The sequence below is a fragment of the Cantharellus anzutake genome, assembly GCF_015039405.1.
Source record: "Cantharellus anzutake strain C23 chromosome Unknown EI90scaffold_87, whole genome shotgun sequence".
Taxonomy (NCBI): Eukaryota; Fungi; Basidiomycota; class Agaricomycetes; order Cantharellales; family Hydnaceae; genus Cantharellus; species Cantharellus anzutake.
The window spans coordinates 295,682-310,697 of record NW_024067037.1 but is presented as its reverse complement, the minus strand read 5'-3'; the positions used below and the strand labels follow the sequence as shown (position 1 = coordinate 310,697).

At 49.1% G+C, this 15,016-nt stretch overlaps 5 protein-coding genes across 5 annotated transcripts; 3 read left to right on the top strand and 2 right to left on the bottom strand.

The window, feature by feature from the left end:
• Positions 1-63: 63 nt before the first annotated feature.
• EI90DRAFT_2940090 (FAD-linked oxidoreductase-like protein) lies at positions 64-2,369 on the bottom strand (the record flags this gene model as incomplete). Its single annotated transcript, XM_039055236.1, has 10 exons — positions 64-201; positions 260-287; positions 369-435; positions 568-697; positions 757-849; positions 897-1,280; positions 1,351-1,357; positions 1,406-1,680; positions 1,750-2,007; positions 2,067-2,369. 10 exons carry the CDS (start codon positions 2,367-2,369, stop codon positions 64-66), a joined length of 1,683 nt encoding a protein of 560 aa, XP_038910196.1.
• A 2,569-nt stretch (positions 2,370-4,938) lies between these two features.
• EI90DRAFT_2627810 (uncharacterized protein) lies at positions 4,939-5,653 on the top strand. Its single transcript, XM_039053354.1, has 3 exons — positions 4,939-5,065; positions 5,133-5,224; positions 5,301-5,653. The coding sequence occupies exons 1-3, from the start codon at positions 5,023-5,025 to the stop codon at positions 5,556-5,558; spliced, it is 393 nt and encodes a 130-aa protein (XP_038910195.1). The 5' UTR covers positions 4,939-5,022; the 3' UTR covers positions 5,559-5,653.
• EI90DRAFT_3081686 (origin recognition complex, subunit 5) lies at positions 5,375-7,474 on the bottom strand. Its single transcript, XM_039061957.1, has 4 exons — positions 7,171-7,474; positions 6,215-7,120; positions 5,973-6,122; positions 5,375-5,853 (listed from the first exon to the last, which is right to left on the bottom strand). Exons 2-4 carry the CDS (start codon positions 7,067-7,069, stop codon positions 5,683-5,685), a joined length of 1,176 nt encoding a protein of 391 aa, XP_038910194.1. The 5' UTR covers positions 7,070-7,120; positions 7,171-7,474; the 3' UTR covers positions 5,375-5,682.
• Positions 7,475-7,813: 339 nt separating this feature from the next.
• On the top strand, positions 7,814-10,238 carry EI90DRAFT_3132398 (uncharacterized protein; the record flags this gene model as incomplete). The annotated part of the gene is made up of 5 exons (XM_039064471.1): positions 7,814-7,931; positions 8,021-8,437; positions 8,485-9,040; positions 9,098-9,297; positions 9,361-10,238. The coding sequence occupies 5 exons, from the start codon at positions 7,814-7,816 to the stop codon at positions 10,236-10,238; spliced, it is 2,169 nt and encodes a 722-aa protein (XP_038910193.1).
• A 3,421-nt stretch (positions 10,239-13,659) lies between these two features.
• On the top strand, positions 13,660-14,375 carry EI90DRAFT_3081679 (uncharacterized protein; the record flags this gene model as incomplete). The annotated part of the gene is made up of 2 exons (XM_039061956.1): positions 13,660-13,807; positions 13,849-14,375. A coding segment is annotated over one exon (210 nt), but the record flags the coding sequence as incomplete, so codon positions are not given.
• Positions 14,376-15,016: the final 641 nt, after the last annotated feature.

The following is a 15,016-nucleotide window of genomic DNA, read 5'->3' as shown; positions in this document are numbered from 1 at the left end:
CTTCAGCCAACGCCAGTGAATGTCGATACGTGGGACTGCCACTCCAATTTACACAGGTCGTGGTCATAATCTAAGTACTTCTATGAGCTTTTGTTTCAATGCTACGATGGCTCGACGGCTTTCTCCACTTGCTCCAGCTTCACCAGAGGCCCCCAACACAGACTTGTTCTCGACAATTCTCCGGGAAAGATAGGGGATTACCTTAGGAGGGTCCGTAAAATGAACGCTGCGCTTTTACAACAAGGAATATAGTACATACATTTTCCAAAGGGCCATATGGTACGTATCTGGGCAATTAGGGGCATGGTCAGTGTTGCATGTATGTCGAGATGAAACAAGCGGAAATCAAGGAACTAGGCAACACGCACTTCAAAACCATCGGACTTGAGGCTATGACGTTCGCAGCTATGTAGTTTGTGAGATCGTCACGCATGCCTTATTATAACATTGGGTAATGACATGTCACGAAAGCGGAACCACCGATGCATAACCGAAATAAATCATGTTCAAATAGTTAGTCCGATATTGGGTACCCGGATCGCTGGCTGTGCCATGTTTGCAACTTACCTAGCAATTGGCCAAAAGTTATACGATCCGAAATCATTTTTGGCACGCGCAGAATGGGCCGTGTTGATTCATCCATATCTCGGGTAGCAAGTTTGTACGCGAGTAAACTATTGAGAACTAGATCGCAACTCTGTTTCATGGTGGGAGTTCAGCGCCGTTTTAGAAGCAGGACGGGCTGATGGAACCGACCTGACGGTTGTGGGTGGCGAAAATCACACCAACCAGTGGAGTACCATTCCTGAGGCGGTCGGAAGCCAGACTGGAAAGAAGCAATTCAATGCACTAAGATGGTGTCAACCATCATTCGCTAATCGGCTCTTCACTCCCACCTCATTATATGTCTTGTCGGTATCCTCCTTCTTCGTCCAGACAGGGGCTTCGTTTCCACCGACCCCCTGCGCATGAGCAAGGGTAGCCCCTCTAGCACCATTCCCTTTCCCTCTCTCTTGAATGATTCTCTTCTCACCTCTCTTCCCTAGTTGATAAACATCATGTTCCAAGGACTGATATGCGCCTCTGACGAGCTTGACACCGAGAACGTAGCCCTTCTGTTTGGCATCCTCTAGATGAGCTGCGAGATGTCGCGTCCCACGACGTAAGTAAGACTGATAGGTTGCATAGATGAGGGGTTGAGGAGCGAATGCTCCTGGTTTTGGCTCCTGTGCGTGATTGAATTCACGGCTTAGAGCCAGAGTGAAAGTGTCGATAGCAGGCTACGAAGATTCGTAAAACCGGCACTCAGTTAATCACCAACAAGGCTAATATACTCGGGATACTACCCACAGTATACCTTGACAAAGACTAAGCATTGAGTCGGTGAAACGTCAGGGGAACTCACCAAGTGTGCTCAGCATCAAAGACGAGTGCGACGCCTTTTTCCTTCGCAATTATGCAAAGTCGACGCAACTCATCGTAAAGCGATCTAATAGCACTGACATCATCCAGGTTCATAATGGAATCTGGCGGGGGAGCAAATTTAGGATTGGTAAAGATTGCCAGGTCCCCAGGTTCGTTCGTATGTGGGTAAGGCACCGAAAGGGTCTTTGGACTGCGAGAAGAATTAAGATATATCGAGAACCGCTCCATACACTGTGGATCTCTGAGGAGAGCACTCTGTCCGAAGACGAAGATGGAATGCGATGTTAGGTCGATATCAGAAGGCACCCAGATGTGCCTTCATACCAATTTGAGAGCGACCCATGTCTTTCCTCCGGGATAACCATCGGATCGGCTTTCGAGGTCGCCAGCCACCCGAATTGAGTGAGCCATCTCATCAATGTTATGCCGATTTACGCGTGTCACGGTTTGGACCTCGCTGTTCATGATAGGCTCCACGCTCTCATCGTATTCAACGCTGTACGCTAATAGGCAACCGATCGATCGCCGCCTGAGATTTCTGATGAGTGGCGAAGTTTCCTCAAGTGTCTCGCCTCCAACAAACTGTAAAAGGGGCCGTACGTCATCAATGGATACAATGTATAGACTACCCTTCAACAAACCTGTTTAAAGAATGATTCACGGATAACAAGTTCAGAAACCTGCTTGAGGATAGGTATTGCAAATAGGGTCGAGATAATTTGTGGACCGGCATCGACCAGCGGTGTGATGGAGCACAGGGTATAAACAAAATATGACCGAAGAAGAGACGAAAATGATGGCTCATCATTTTCCTTGCTTTTGTTAGTAGTCCTCTCGGGGATTGGCCCTTGGTTCTCTGTGTCAAGCCAAATAATCGATGGCAAAATAACGGCGATCGTTGTTCCGGTAACTCCGTAAAGAGATGTTTGAAAACGGCCATACATGCCGCGATGACATCTAGGTTTAGAAAAGCTCAAGCGACTGATATGGAGGGAAAGTGTACGGAAGCGCAATCGAAACATCCGCGGACAGTGATGGCCAACAGAGCGTTCCGGAAATAAGCGTAACCAGGGAACCTCGAGCTTATGTAAGTGGGACAAACCGATCGACTGAATTGATGCGCCCGACACCTCACAACAAGCTTGATGGATGGTAATAAGAGGCAGTGAAACAAGATATGCCGGAAAGTAAACCATCACATTGATGTATCGGTAATTTTTGACCACGAAACTGACTATGCCGGAACATGCTGAATCGATCGTTTGGCAAAAAAATCATCACCGCCCCACGGCATGGTTCGCCGCTGGTATGCCGCCTGGGAAACACACCTACAAGAAAACAAACCATGCTCGTAATAATGATACTCCGACCGTAAGTATGACCCGGGGGGGCCGCTGGGCTATGTGAAGGTTTCCTCAGTCCGAGTCCGTTCAGCTTGGGTGTGATTTCTCATACTATCCCAGTGAAATTGTGGAGCTGATCGAGCAAACTGATTCTGCAGTTTGATCCGTTCGGGCTTCTCCAGTCTTGCTCCCATTTAGCCTTTTTTAGGTACTGTGGTGAAGCGAGGACCAACACATCATCGAATCGTCGCAGATATTACAGTTCACTCTGAATCCCGGCAGCATGAAACTATTAAGGAGTTGTGCGCATGGGTGTGTTGTGGTTTCCCAATACAACCCCGGGGTTCCTTGCCGGCTCATTTGTTCGTTGAACTGCTGGGTGGAAGGTCATGGATACAGCCTTGAATGCTGATCCATGCATACGCAGCTACTTGCCATGCGTTTTTCAATCATTTATTGCCGGATCATGCAGGCCGTTTGTCAGAATTTGGGGATCAGGGATGCAGCACAGTATGCAATTGCTCACTCCCAATTGCGCCGGCACCCGTCTCGGCTGGGATCCTTCAGTGAAAGGAGCTCTACCAACGACTGCAGGTTTTCGCTTTCCTTTGAGCACTGGTAAAAGGGACCCTACTGCACGAGGGACAGGTCACTCTTCGTTTAATGTTCCTTCTCGGTTGGGAAAATTCGTCATATCAAATTTGACCTATTGATGTTCTCAGGCGGTCCCGCATACTTGGACATCACTTCCTCCTGAACCAGGGTACACGCAGCCGAGTTTTGTGTGCTGGTGGAGGTCCATGACTACTTGCCGAATGATTTGGCTTGAAGCGCAACTGGATGAATTGCGGAATGGATGCCATGGAATTTAGTTCCGAGGGTGTTTCCAGGCGCGTACATTACTCATCCAATGATTCAACCATCATCCACTGGTACGGACGCCACAACTGAGAACCTTATCCGAAACAATCATATCCCAAAGATTCTCCGAATTATTGGCTCATAGCGTTCGGGAAGTGGTTTACCCTGTTACCAATACGGGAGGGGCGGCTATGTGTGCCCTTGTGTGTCAATGTTAATATGGCACCTACGCTCATAGTACAGCCTGTAAAATTTACGAAACCACATTGCATCTCAAATGAGACTGATAGAACCATCCTCCATCACTCGCCTGGAAATACGTCAAACCGAGGTTCCGCGTGCCACAGCGCACAGCAGGCCTCTCGCACATTGGCTGCAGTCCTGTGCTGATGGTTTCAATACGTAAATGCCGCATTGGGCTGGGACGGGGTGTTAGGCACATTATTGCACTGCAGAAATTAAAGAATAGCCATTGCAAGACATTATAGGCCCTTCCTGCCTCCGCTTTCTTGATTTTCAGAGGGAATTAGCTGCTGAACGAAACGAGGAAGATCGTGCTTGGTTTTGCGGACCATAAGTTGAACGATGTAGTTAGGTTTAAGTAACCGTTCATCAAATACCGTGCACCAACACATAATGAGGGGGGATGGAAACAAGTCTCCCCTCCTGGAGAGAGTACGTCTACTGATGACTGGTGCACAAGGACCGTGACAGCATCATTACGTCGGAAGACGTAGAGCCTCTTTAAAGCAGACCAGATCCCCCACGCGCATGAAAAAGCGCTGAATCATTCACTGCATCCCCTTCCTAGGTTATCATAACGCGAGCCCTCTTTTAGTTTTTGGAGGAATTCGTTGGGTGGCGCATAGTCGCCCAACAGCATCAGGGTCGGTATTTCATCCCCCAACTCCAGTTACAAGCTAGGTTGATAGAACGAGAAAACTTACGCAAATTACTTTTGCGTCAGGCGGCCTGGCGCATAGAAAGAGAGGCACGCAGGGCGGGCAGGTGGCTATTCGTGTTCGGCAAATCCCAGGGCGTGAACGTTGGATAGGGGAATCAAATAATGCAATCAAGAGGAAGAGTTCGTTAGCGAGTATACCCACTATGCTTCGCTTTCCAAAGGTGCAGCCGTCGCCCACCTCAATTCTACCATATGCGCGATGTGTACAATGCATGGAAGGGGGAACATGTGAAGAACGGAAATATCACATACAGGCTTGAGCACGAAGTCGTCCGCATTGTGTCCCGCTCGCCCAAAGTCAAATCTGGCGGCGTAATTCTTGAGGTCAAGCGTACAGGAAGTTAAGAGACCTTCCGCGAGACATTGGGTCAAGCGTGAAAGAGGAGGGCGGGCGAGCGAAGGAATTTGCTGCTATGTCTTTACTACACTATGCAGTACGAGCAAGACCGGAGCAAAATCGAGATGAGCTTTGGTGCGTTGTTTAGCCACATGTCCACATGTCGCACCGCCGAACGTTCGTTCACTAATTCCCTCTACAGATCTTACTCAATTCCGCAACGAGGACCCTTCTGGCTCACGCAGGCATCCTCCCCCTGACTTTGTTTCAGCCTCAACGCAGTCCAGTAGTACCGTAGGTGCATCCGTTTGTGCGGAAGGCTCCTCATAAGGATCAACCCGAACCACTTCTTTCTCCACATGTTTTTCAGACCATATTTCTAGGCAGGGGCAGCTCGCAGGATCACTGGACGTGGACCCAGAAAAGGAAATATATTTGTCTTTCGAACCTTAGCTGTTTGCTGGAGCGTAGACGGTGCTCAACATGCACGAAATTGGAATTACCTTTGGATTCGCAGCCGCATATCGTCTTGGCGCTTCGTTCCCTTTCAAGGACGATCCAAACTGCGCACGACTTTTCAAGCTGTATTTGGGGGTTGTCGCATGCGTGCGAGAAAAGAGGACCGTAACGATTTATTTGCATGAGCGAGTCAGGTCTCCCAACACACCTTCGCTATTGGCCTGCATAGCCATGTTAGCTCGCCATCATCCGGTTCCCTTTGTCTGGATGGTGCCTAATGACTCATATCCAATTCAATTGATGACATCGCACAGATAGCCCCCAAGGTCGATCTTAAGCTCCCGAGCAATTTCGTGCGCTAACTCAGTAGTGACATTACTTTTGAACGTCGTGGATCCTTCGAGCTTATCCTCCGAACTGGGGCTTCCGCGTTGAATGAGCTGCATCTGGACAAGTTCCGACATCTAAATATCAAAGTCCATACAAAACGGGCCAAAATATGGCATTGTTTGTCAGTCGAAGTTAGCAGGAAAGCTTGGGAGACAAACACAAGAATGCAGTGCATGAGCGGCAAATAACTTACACACGCAAGGACCTGTACGCGACTTGCTTCGGTGGAAGACCACTCTTCCTCATCCGCCTGATCTCCACCATGTTCGAGTATCAGGGCTTCAAAGATCGCTTTGAACCGATCAAGCGGAAAGACGGAAGGACCTGTAAGGTGCCGCGGTAACTGAAGTATGGAAAGGGTGTTGATGAGTAAATTCGGACGTTATTATACTATAAGTGTTGATCTGCGGAAGGATTTTGACAGATAGGACGTACCTTAGAGGCTGCACCAGCCACAGTCCCTTTTGACTTAGTGGGTGATTTCCGAGCTCCGCCCCCTTTTTTGAGGCGCACTCTACCGCCATCCGCCGATCGTTCGAACAACCTCGCATCAGTTTTAGATGGATTTAGGCTGGCAAGATAGCTGGCGACGAGCATCAACTTGGCACGCCAAGTAAGTCTTTGAGTGAGATTCCCTAGGGCCGTGCCTTCCTCCGTCTTCTTTTGCTTTGAGGGGGACGAGGAAATACTTTGGCTAAATGCTAAAGTGTCAGAAAGACGGAGTGTTTTGGGAGGAGCGTTCAGCTCCGCCCAATGGGGAGCGCTCATGAGGCGAGGATAGAGTGTGTGGAGGGCCGAGACGAGGCCCTTATTAGATCGCCTAGAGAGCCGATGGAAATCGTCATTTGTTGGAACAGGATATAAAACGTTGATCTCTTCGCCTGATTTTTCTGCGAGCTCATCCATATCCATGTCCGAAGGGGAGGTGGGAGTGGATCGCTCGTCAGGAGGCGGGGTCGACTGGAACGAAGCTTCAGTGTTTTCAGTTACTCTCTGACGCTCGCAGTAAAGAGCTTTCCACTCTTGCACAACTGGTGCGATAAACCCGGGCCAATGTGCAGATGCGATATATGACAGGTGCTTGGGATCCGAGGTCACTTCCGCACATACCATATACAAGAGATCAATGTATTTGGAATACGTCGATTCAAGGCGAGGGGTGTAGACATCCAGCAGCGACGAAGGGCATCTAGGGTACAGCGAAACAAGGTACTGTTTGGTCTGCGAGGGGGTGAGAGGGGGAACAAAGACGAGCAGAGGGTCAGGAGAGGCTCCCCATGCGGGACGCATATCGATCCAAGTACACCGTGACACGAGAATTGTTGTAATGTTTAGCAAAGACTAATTGAAGCTAAGTCTGGCTCAAGATGACGTCAGGGATTAGAACACACCAGCTCTGATAAACGGGTTAATGGGACGAGGAGAGTAGGTAAAGACGCTTCCAGCCTATCGGCGTTGCGGATCAAAATCACAATGCTTTCCCCAGGCCGCAATGCTCCCTCTGATGAAATAGGCTGGCACACAGCCTTGAGCGCTTGTATGAAGGCATCCCAGCTCCCGTCCCAGGTACCATTCTCTTCACCTCCCCAGCACTCACACCCGCTATCCCATGAAGGGGTCCATGAGGCGAGCCCATTGATAATGCGCGTGTACAGCACGCGCGCCGAGAAGCACTCAATGGCATCAACGGACACAAATAAGCCAGCGGCACATTCAACCATCTCGTTGAGGCCATGGTAATCGAAATGGCCGAGCGGATCGTGAATGTAAATGAAGGAAGGGGGCCAAGGGACAGCAACTCTGGCAATTGCTCGAGCATCAGTCCTCAGCATCACGCGATGTGATGGTCATTGCACGTGACTTCTCAACCCAACTAAGTCCTTAGACTAGAACTTCGTACTCCAAAGCACGCAGCTGGACTCCCTACTCTCGCATTCGACACCCGTCTCTCTTTCTACTCCAAGTTTGCCTAGCAGGACTGGCCTGTTTTTATAGTTGCCGGCGCCAAGTAACGACAAACAACGATCACCCGCCATGGTTCGTTCTCAGCAATCAGATGCAACTAGCACTACTGCCGCGATGACCCCTATTCCGTTCTCACCTTTCTCATCTGCCAACTCCATTGGGAGTGAAGGGACTGGCACCTCCGAAGGTATGTATTTGTTAGGATCGACTCATTGGCGCTTGGCGTTGACACTTATATCCCGTTCTCCCGCCCTACTCCCACGTCGGCATATATAGAACCTGGAGACCTCGGGGCATTCTCCACCATCTTTCGTGCCCTCACTCAGCTCCATCCACGTCAACCATTCAACTCTCTTCCAGTGTTGCAAATGGACGAGGCAGGCTCCGGCGCAGCAACAGAAATAGATGATACGCCTGCTGAGTCGGGCCTCCAATTTCCTTCATCATCATCCTCCCTCACCTCCCCATCCGATTCTGATGGGCCCTCTAGTGGCTCTGTCGCGTTGTTCAACCAAAACGGCGTTGGGTCCACTCTATGGAAACAGGGTGGAATAGACATGTACCTTACTACTTCGTCGCGTAGCGACCTTGAAGATAACACGGAGGAAGATGGGCCTACTTTGGGGATGCTCGAATCCGCTCTCGTCTTTCTTGCCACGGAGCGAGCCCGATTGAAGTCCAAGCTCGATGAAAGTTTCTCCACTGCGGAAACAGACGGCGGTCTAACATCGTCATTACAGTCGCGGCCCCCAGAAAAGGAAAAAGAGAGCGCCGCATGGCAAAGAAAAAAAGAATGAGAGACCTCGAGGCTGCCATTGATGGTGATGAGAGTCGCGCGGAGACTATTGAAGAAGCGTCTTCCAACGAATCTCTTGATCTCGGCGATGGGATTGTTTCCTCTAGGAAAAAAGCCTCCATTCCCGATGCTTCGGGCATCACACCCATCTTTCGCCAATCGACACGGTCGTCTAAGCGCGGTCGAGCAGCAAACAAGCGAAGGAGTGATCATCTGTCTCCTTCCTTCCAGTCGTCTATTGCCTCTGTCCCCACACCTGAATCAGTCACACTAAAGGCTCATCTCACTTCGTTGGCCTTGCGGTTATCCGAACAGTTTCCCTCAGACGCTAAGATATTGACAAATATGACTTTTGATACGGATCGACTAGTTGCCGGCGCTGCAAGTTTTAATTTAAGTAACCGATTGGAAATGGAGGGGTTTTACGAACCTAGGGATGTCACAGCGGCGGGATCCGTTGGGAAGCCAAACAAGAGTCTCATGCATGTGTTCGTTGATCAGTGAGTGCCTTTTGCCCGCAGATGGTGAACATTATTCTCATTCCCTCAACATCACAGTTCTAACATCCTTGTCGGTTTTCTTGAATGGCTGAAAAAACAACCACAACAGCCTTCTAAGCTTTCCGTACCTGGTGGGGCTTGGACTGCTCCAAAGATAAATAAGCCCAGGCTGTCGCATGCGTCCCTCATTTTACTCCTCGAGCGCGGCCGAACATGCGGTCGGCGCGTGCTTGTGGCCTCTTCACCCCTCCATCAGGGTACGTTAACCTCCGACACTTCGTAGATCCTCAGTCACAAATGTGAAATTGGTCAACTTTTAGGTGTCGATGATATTATTGAGATGGGTTACGAAGTAAGCGTTCTTCAACGCGTAGCCATTAAAGAAGGCTTGTCAAATGGTCCTGTAACTTTGAATGCAAAGTCACGCTGGGCGCCCGTCCACAGTCGCAACACCAGTAGTGCAAGTCAGAGCTCGTTTACTAGCAGTGCTGGTATTGGAAATCCCGTACAGCAATACCATGGCAACAGTTCAGCAGCGCAGTTGGGTTCTGGTGGATCATCGACGGAGTCTGGAGGGAAAGAGATGAAGGGGTTGGAGAGGCACGGCAAACCATCGAACGGAAATGGTACTCCGGTTGTACTGGGACATAGGAGGTATGGATCTGCACCAAGTACCTTCTCTTCGGGACAGACCACATCCAATCTCCAGCATTCCCGACTCTTTACGAATCTGCTCAACTCAGCGTCCCATTCACCTTTCGACCGGCCATCCCTCATTGAGTCTCCTTCTCCCCCAAACGGTGGCAACATCACTCCTTCTACAAACGCTCGTGGTGCAGCGCGGTACAGAGAAGAGGCAGTAGACGAACTCCTCCAGCTAAAACTACTTCAAGTCCTTGTGGCATCCACAGATAAGCCTCCCCGCGGCTCAACCATAGTCCTAGCAACGGGTGATGGCGCCTCGAGTCAATTCAACAAAGACGGATTCCTCGGCTGTGTGCGGCAGGCGGTCGAACGGGGGTGGAGGGTGGAGTTAGTCGCCTGGGAAGAAACGAGAAGTCGTGCTTGGAGCGAGCTAGCATATGAAATAAAGAGGAGGAGGAGCAGTGGGGAAATGGGCAAGGGATTTCGTGGCGGCCTGCATCTCGTGAGTCTGGAGAGGTGGGGGCGGGACCTATTGGACCCCAGCTGTCACTAGCGTGCGGGGCAAGACCTGCCTTGTTTCAGGTGTTTTTTTGGCTCGGCACTTCATTCTCCATTGATCCCCAAATTATCCTGCTTCCCCACTTGTTTTGAAGCTTGCGCTTTCTGCTGTTAAACCTCCGCTTGATTGTTCATGGGTTTCCCGCATGCTTTCTATCGCTGTTGATGTATCTTAGTGTACAAAGAACCTCCTGTATCTGAACGCCTCCAGGTAAGAGCAGTACACTTGCTGCTTGCACATTACATAATACAACGAACTACCGACATTTCCCACGTTGTTGCGCGATTCCGTACCGTGACAGATATGTCACATTTCTACATGCGGGGTTTGGCAGCCGGGAGTCGAAAGCCTGAAGGGATGATATCCGTATTCGGCTGGCAGTCACCGTCAGCTGGTGCTCTTTGATTCAGGCTCAACATTCCCGTCATTCAGCAAAGGCAACGGAACAACAGAGCGGCGCACACACGAAGGGTGAGTGCTATCAGCCATCCAGCGCTCATATCATTTGGGCGCCATGATCGCACGCCCCTCTCATATGAAGCTTAGTTCTCTTCTTGATAGGGTATCAGCCTCCACTTCCTTGTATCCTGCAACGTCGCAGTTGCAGGAATTTTTTTCGGTAACTCAATCCACAATTCGAGAGCATCCAGTTGAACCCTGAAGACGTCTTGTTAACGCTCGCTGTCCATTGTTTTACACCATACCAATAACTCTTCACGCCTCGCTGCCCTTCAATCCTTAGTGACTGGAACTTTCCCTTGGCTATACTACGTAGTTGGGTCATTGATTGGTCTTATGCTAATCGCCTCCAAGTTACCTTACTGACTGGCAGGGTTGGACATGACACAAGCACGGCATCTCCCGGGTCAAATGTCTGGAATGAGCCACCCGTGCGTTCAAGTAGCATGATACACATTGACTGGTCAGACGCCCGAGTGATCCACTGAAGCGAAGTGTCTAGGGTAAGGTGTTATTTTTCGCTCTAACCTGACGTTCCGAACATAGGAATTGAAACGTCTTTCCAGACCGCAACGATTGACCCCCCGAAGAGGCGGGCCATCTGAGCACGGTATCGTGCCCCTTCGCGAGCACAATGGCCGCGCACCGAGCCGCCCTGCACTTCGCTGTGCAGCGGCCTCGGCAATTTTCCAGCCCAAGTGAGGCTTAAACGTCGACCTAGCAACGGGCTGACAGCCCAGGCGACTGGTTTGCTGTCGGCCGACACGTTCGACGAGGGGAAACTGAACGAGGTCCCAATGGAACTCATTGTTGAATGTAGCAATGACTGCGCCGTGAATTCAAGACCGCTGGTCAGTTCATCGAGCCATGGCCTCTAAGACGCCCAAAGGCCCCACCAGGTCGGTAACTTTGGATACCGTTGGATGAATAGTGGACCATTGGCACCAGTGCCGTTGGACTGCTAATCCCAACAAATTGATTACTAAGCGCAAGCGCTTGGAAATCTGTACTTCAAAATGCACGCAGCATTCACCCAGTTCCCACATCATGTACTAGAAAATCACGCTCCGATCACGCATGGGCTCCACTTGCGAGCGCATGATCTTCTCGCTGTCATACAGAACACTACTCGTAATTACCTTGCTTGCAAGGTCTCTTGCATGTCCACAATTCGTGGGAATTCTGCAAATGTATTGTGTCGGAAAACACTGCGGACGCGTTGTGACCCGTTAGAAGGCGTTGTAACGCCTCTCAACGGCACGTGCCGTTCTAACGCTCTCAACACTGAACTCGATCGTTCCAATGCTTTGAGGTGTTGTAACGCTTTCCCTCCGTTTCAACGTGTTGCAACGGCAACAAGGTAGGGTCAACAAAAAGAGACAACCCCTTGCAGGCCAGGATTGAAGTCTACCTTCACTTCATTGCATCCCCACACATTATCCTCAATTTTGGTAACTGTCAGAACCGTGCGAAGCTTTGCCGATGGTAGTTGTAGGTGACCGAACGTTGGCTGCTAGTGATACAGGCGTCCTACACATGACTGAGCTTTAGCGAGGAATAACCCCACTGATCTCGAGGTCGAGGCTACTTAGGCAAGCGGGCCGGGATTTCAGCTTCAATGACTCAGGGAGGAGCGTTGCACCTCGTTCTTGATGCGGTCCCGATACTTCAGAAGGCAGAGGTCTTATGGGGAACAGAGGTAAGCTTAGGGAGAAGTTCTAGTTGATTTCGAACTACAGTACAAGCAATAGTTACAAGCTGTATATAAGCGCTAGGGAACTGAATAGAGAATAAGTTGCCAGATCTCGCGGAGATTGCGGGTGGAGAAAAGAAGAAGGAAAACAAACAAGAAGCATGTGTTTAAGACAGCAAGGTCAAACATGACCTTCGCCGCAAGATAACAGGGTGTGGCGAAACATGGGACAAAGGTCATGGCGCTCTGCACTGCTAGGTTGTTCAATGACAATTAGGAGAGGGGTCGTGGAGAAGTGGCAGGAAGTGGTTAGATGGCGACGGGTGGCGAGCGGAGTGTGCAGGGAGTGTTTGGGCATGAGAGAAGGTTGGGGAGGAGGTCGTCTGACTCCAGGGAATGCTGGGTCATGACAGTAACTCACATTGTGGAATAGGACCAGAACTAAATATCATTAAATGGTTGGTACAGGTGAGAATTGAACCGAGGAACGCTGTGGTCATTATAGTAAGTACATTCATAACCGCTACACTATCATGCTGTAAGGGATTAACCTTACTTCACTATAATTCCCATTACAGTGATGCTGTTCTTTATTTATTTATTTGTGCTGAGATATGTAAATTACATATATATACCTCAGAGTAGTTGTAAAGGCCTGGTAGCCTTTTACCTCTACCCCATTGAATATATTAGAATAGTGACTATGTCGCATAAGACTCAGACTCAAATAAGAGATCTAAGTTGTAAATACCTATGTTGCGTAAGACTGTGACAAGAGTTATACATGAGTTATAATGGGAGATATAGAATGGTTCTCACCTCAGACTCGAATAAGAGATCTGAGGGAGAAAAGTCTAAGAAATTCCTCCCTTATATACGTGACATTCCTGAGTGGCAACGTCATCGTACAAAGGGAGTTTTAAGTTGAATAAGAGGGGCAAAACGCCCCCAACACCTCAAAGTGCCCCAGAATGACCGCTACGAATAACCGCTACACAACTACCCGATGTAAACAAGGTTGGTATTCTAATAGAATATACAGCACATTTAAGCTTATATTTAGATGGACTAACTGAGGCCTGAGGCGAACGGGGGAACGGAACGTTACCATCCCCAAAATAGTAAGCAACCCTTCACATGCACTCTCAGCTTCGGGCTGATATGTTGACATAAAGTTGTATCGGTAGGTCTTTTGGGCTAAGTTACTTAAGTATTGTTAGAATTTGAATGAAGTTGAAGTTCATTTCAGCAGTCGTATTGAGGAGAACATGAAGTGCAAACACAAATCAGAACTCAGTGAACGAAGCGGCTTAAATAAGAATGTGCGGTGGACATTGAGGGTGGTGGAACATGGAGAGATAAAGGAAGATTCCTATGCTGAACACTGACAGTTGATGGGGGGTGCACTCTGTTATGAAGTGAGTTACCGAAAAAAATTGCTGCAACGTTCTCTGTGTGCATCGGAATCGTTGTCCATGCTGTCCCTGAATGATATGTGCAGGTTACGACTCAGCGTCCAGCCTCCCATATGGAACCCACTTGTTAAAATGACACAGGAAGAGAACGGTGGGGTTGTTGGGGATTCGTCACTTGCTGAAGTGGTTGTTCACTGTGAGAGTGGCTTGGCCATCAAGTAGGTAGACATCATCGATGTGAAGCAAGTGAAGGTAATTTGTGGCAATGAATCATGAAACATGTGTTTACCTGAGTATGGAGAACTCCCATGTAGCTTGAAAGTACAGGGTATGGAAATGTGAATGTGCAGTTGCTACAGCCGTGGTTGACAGTGAAAGGAAAGTGCATCCATGCATTTGTGAACAGGGATGTTTACAGCATGGCTGAGTATTTACAATTTGATTTTTGCTTCAAGCATTGGAACGGACTAACAAAGTGTTGGAACAGATTAATAAAGCGTTGGAATGGATCAATAAGGCATTGAAACGTGTTGAGAGCTCTTAACATGTTAAAACGAAATTCCGTGTTTTCCAACATGACCGCTTTTCTGCATGTGTCCTTTCCTCCGACGGATCTTTCTGGCTCATTTGTCCTGCAAACTCTGTAGCGCAAATTTAGGCCCCAAAGGTGCTGTGCACAAGATCCTCTGTAACCTAGGTCACCATGATAATATGACATATAATTTGGACCACTTTCACTATAGTACCACTCAGGCGGTATGGCAAGCCACCTGGCCCCTCTGCAAACAATCGATTGTTATCTTGAGCGCTTGTAGCTAAAACTGTTACAACTATGTTAACTCAGACTTCAGACACCCAGTCGGCTCCTGTAAGTACGAGTTTGACTCACTGCGCATTCCTCTTCACTCATTATTCCAATCTCAGTTTGAAACTCACGTGCATCTCTCCAGACGTGATTGTATGCTCTAGAAACCTTTCCTACATGCAATCCACACATGTGTGACTCTCAGACATGCACCTGTGCTGATTAAGCTGTTCTCACTCGAAATTCACATGCCCACGCGCACCTAGAAATGCGTGCTTGCACCCACTCCACTTTCTTCTCTGTGTTCACAGCTCCCCAGGCTCAGACCCACGACTTTTGGGCCTTCCACACACATCTTCCACGTCCCCCACCTGCTTTTTTGGCAACACACGTGATATTT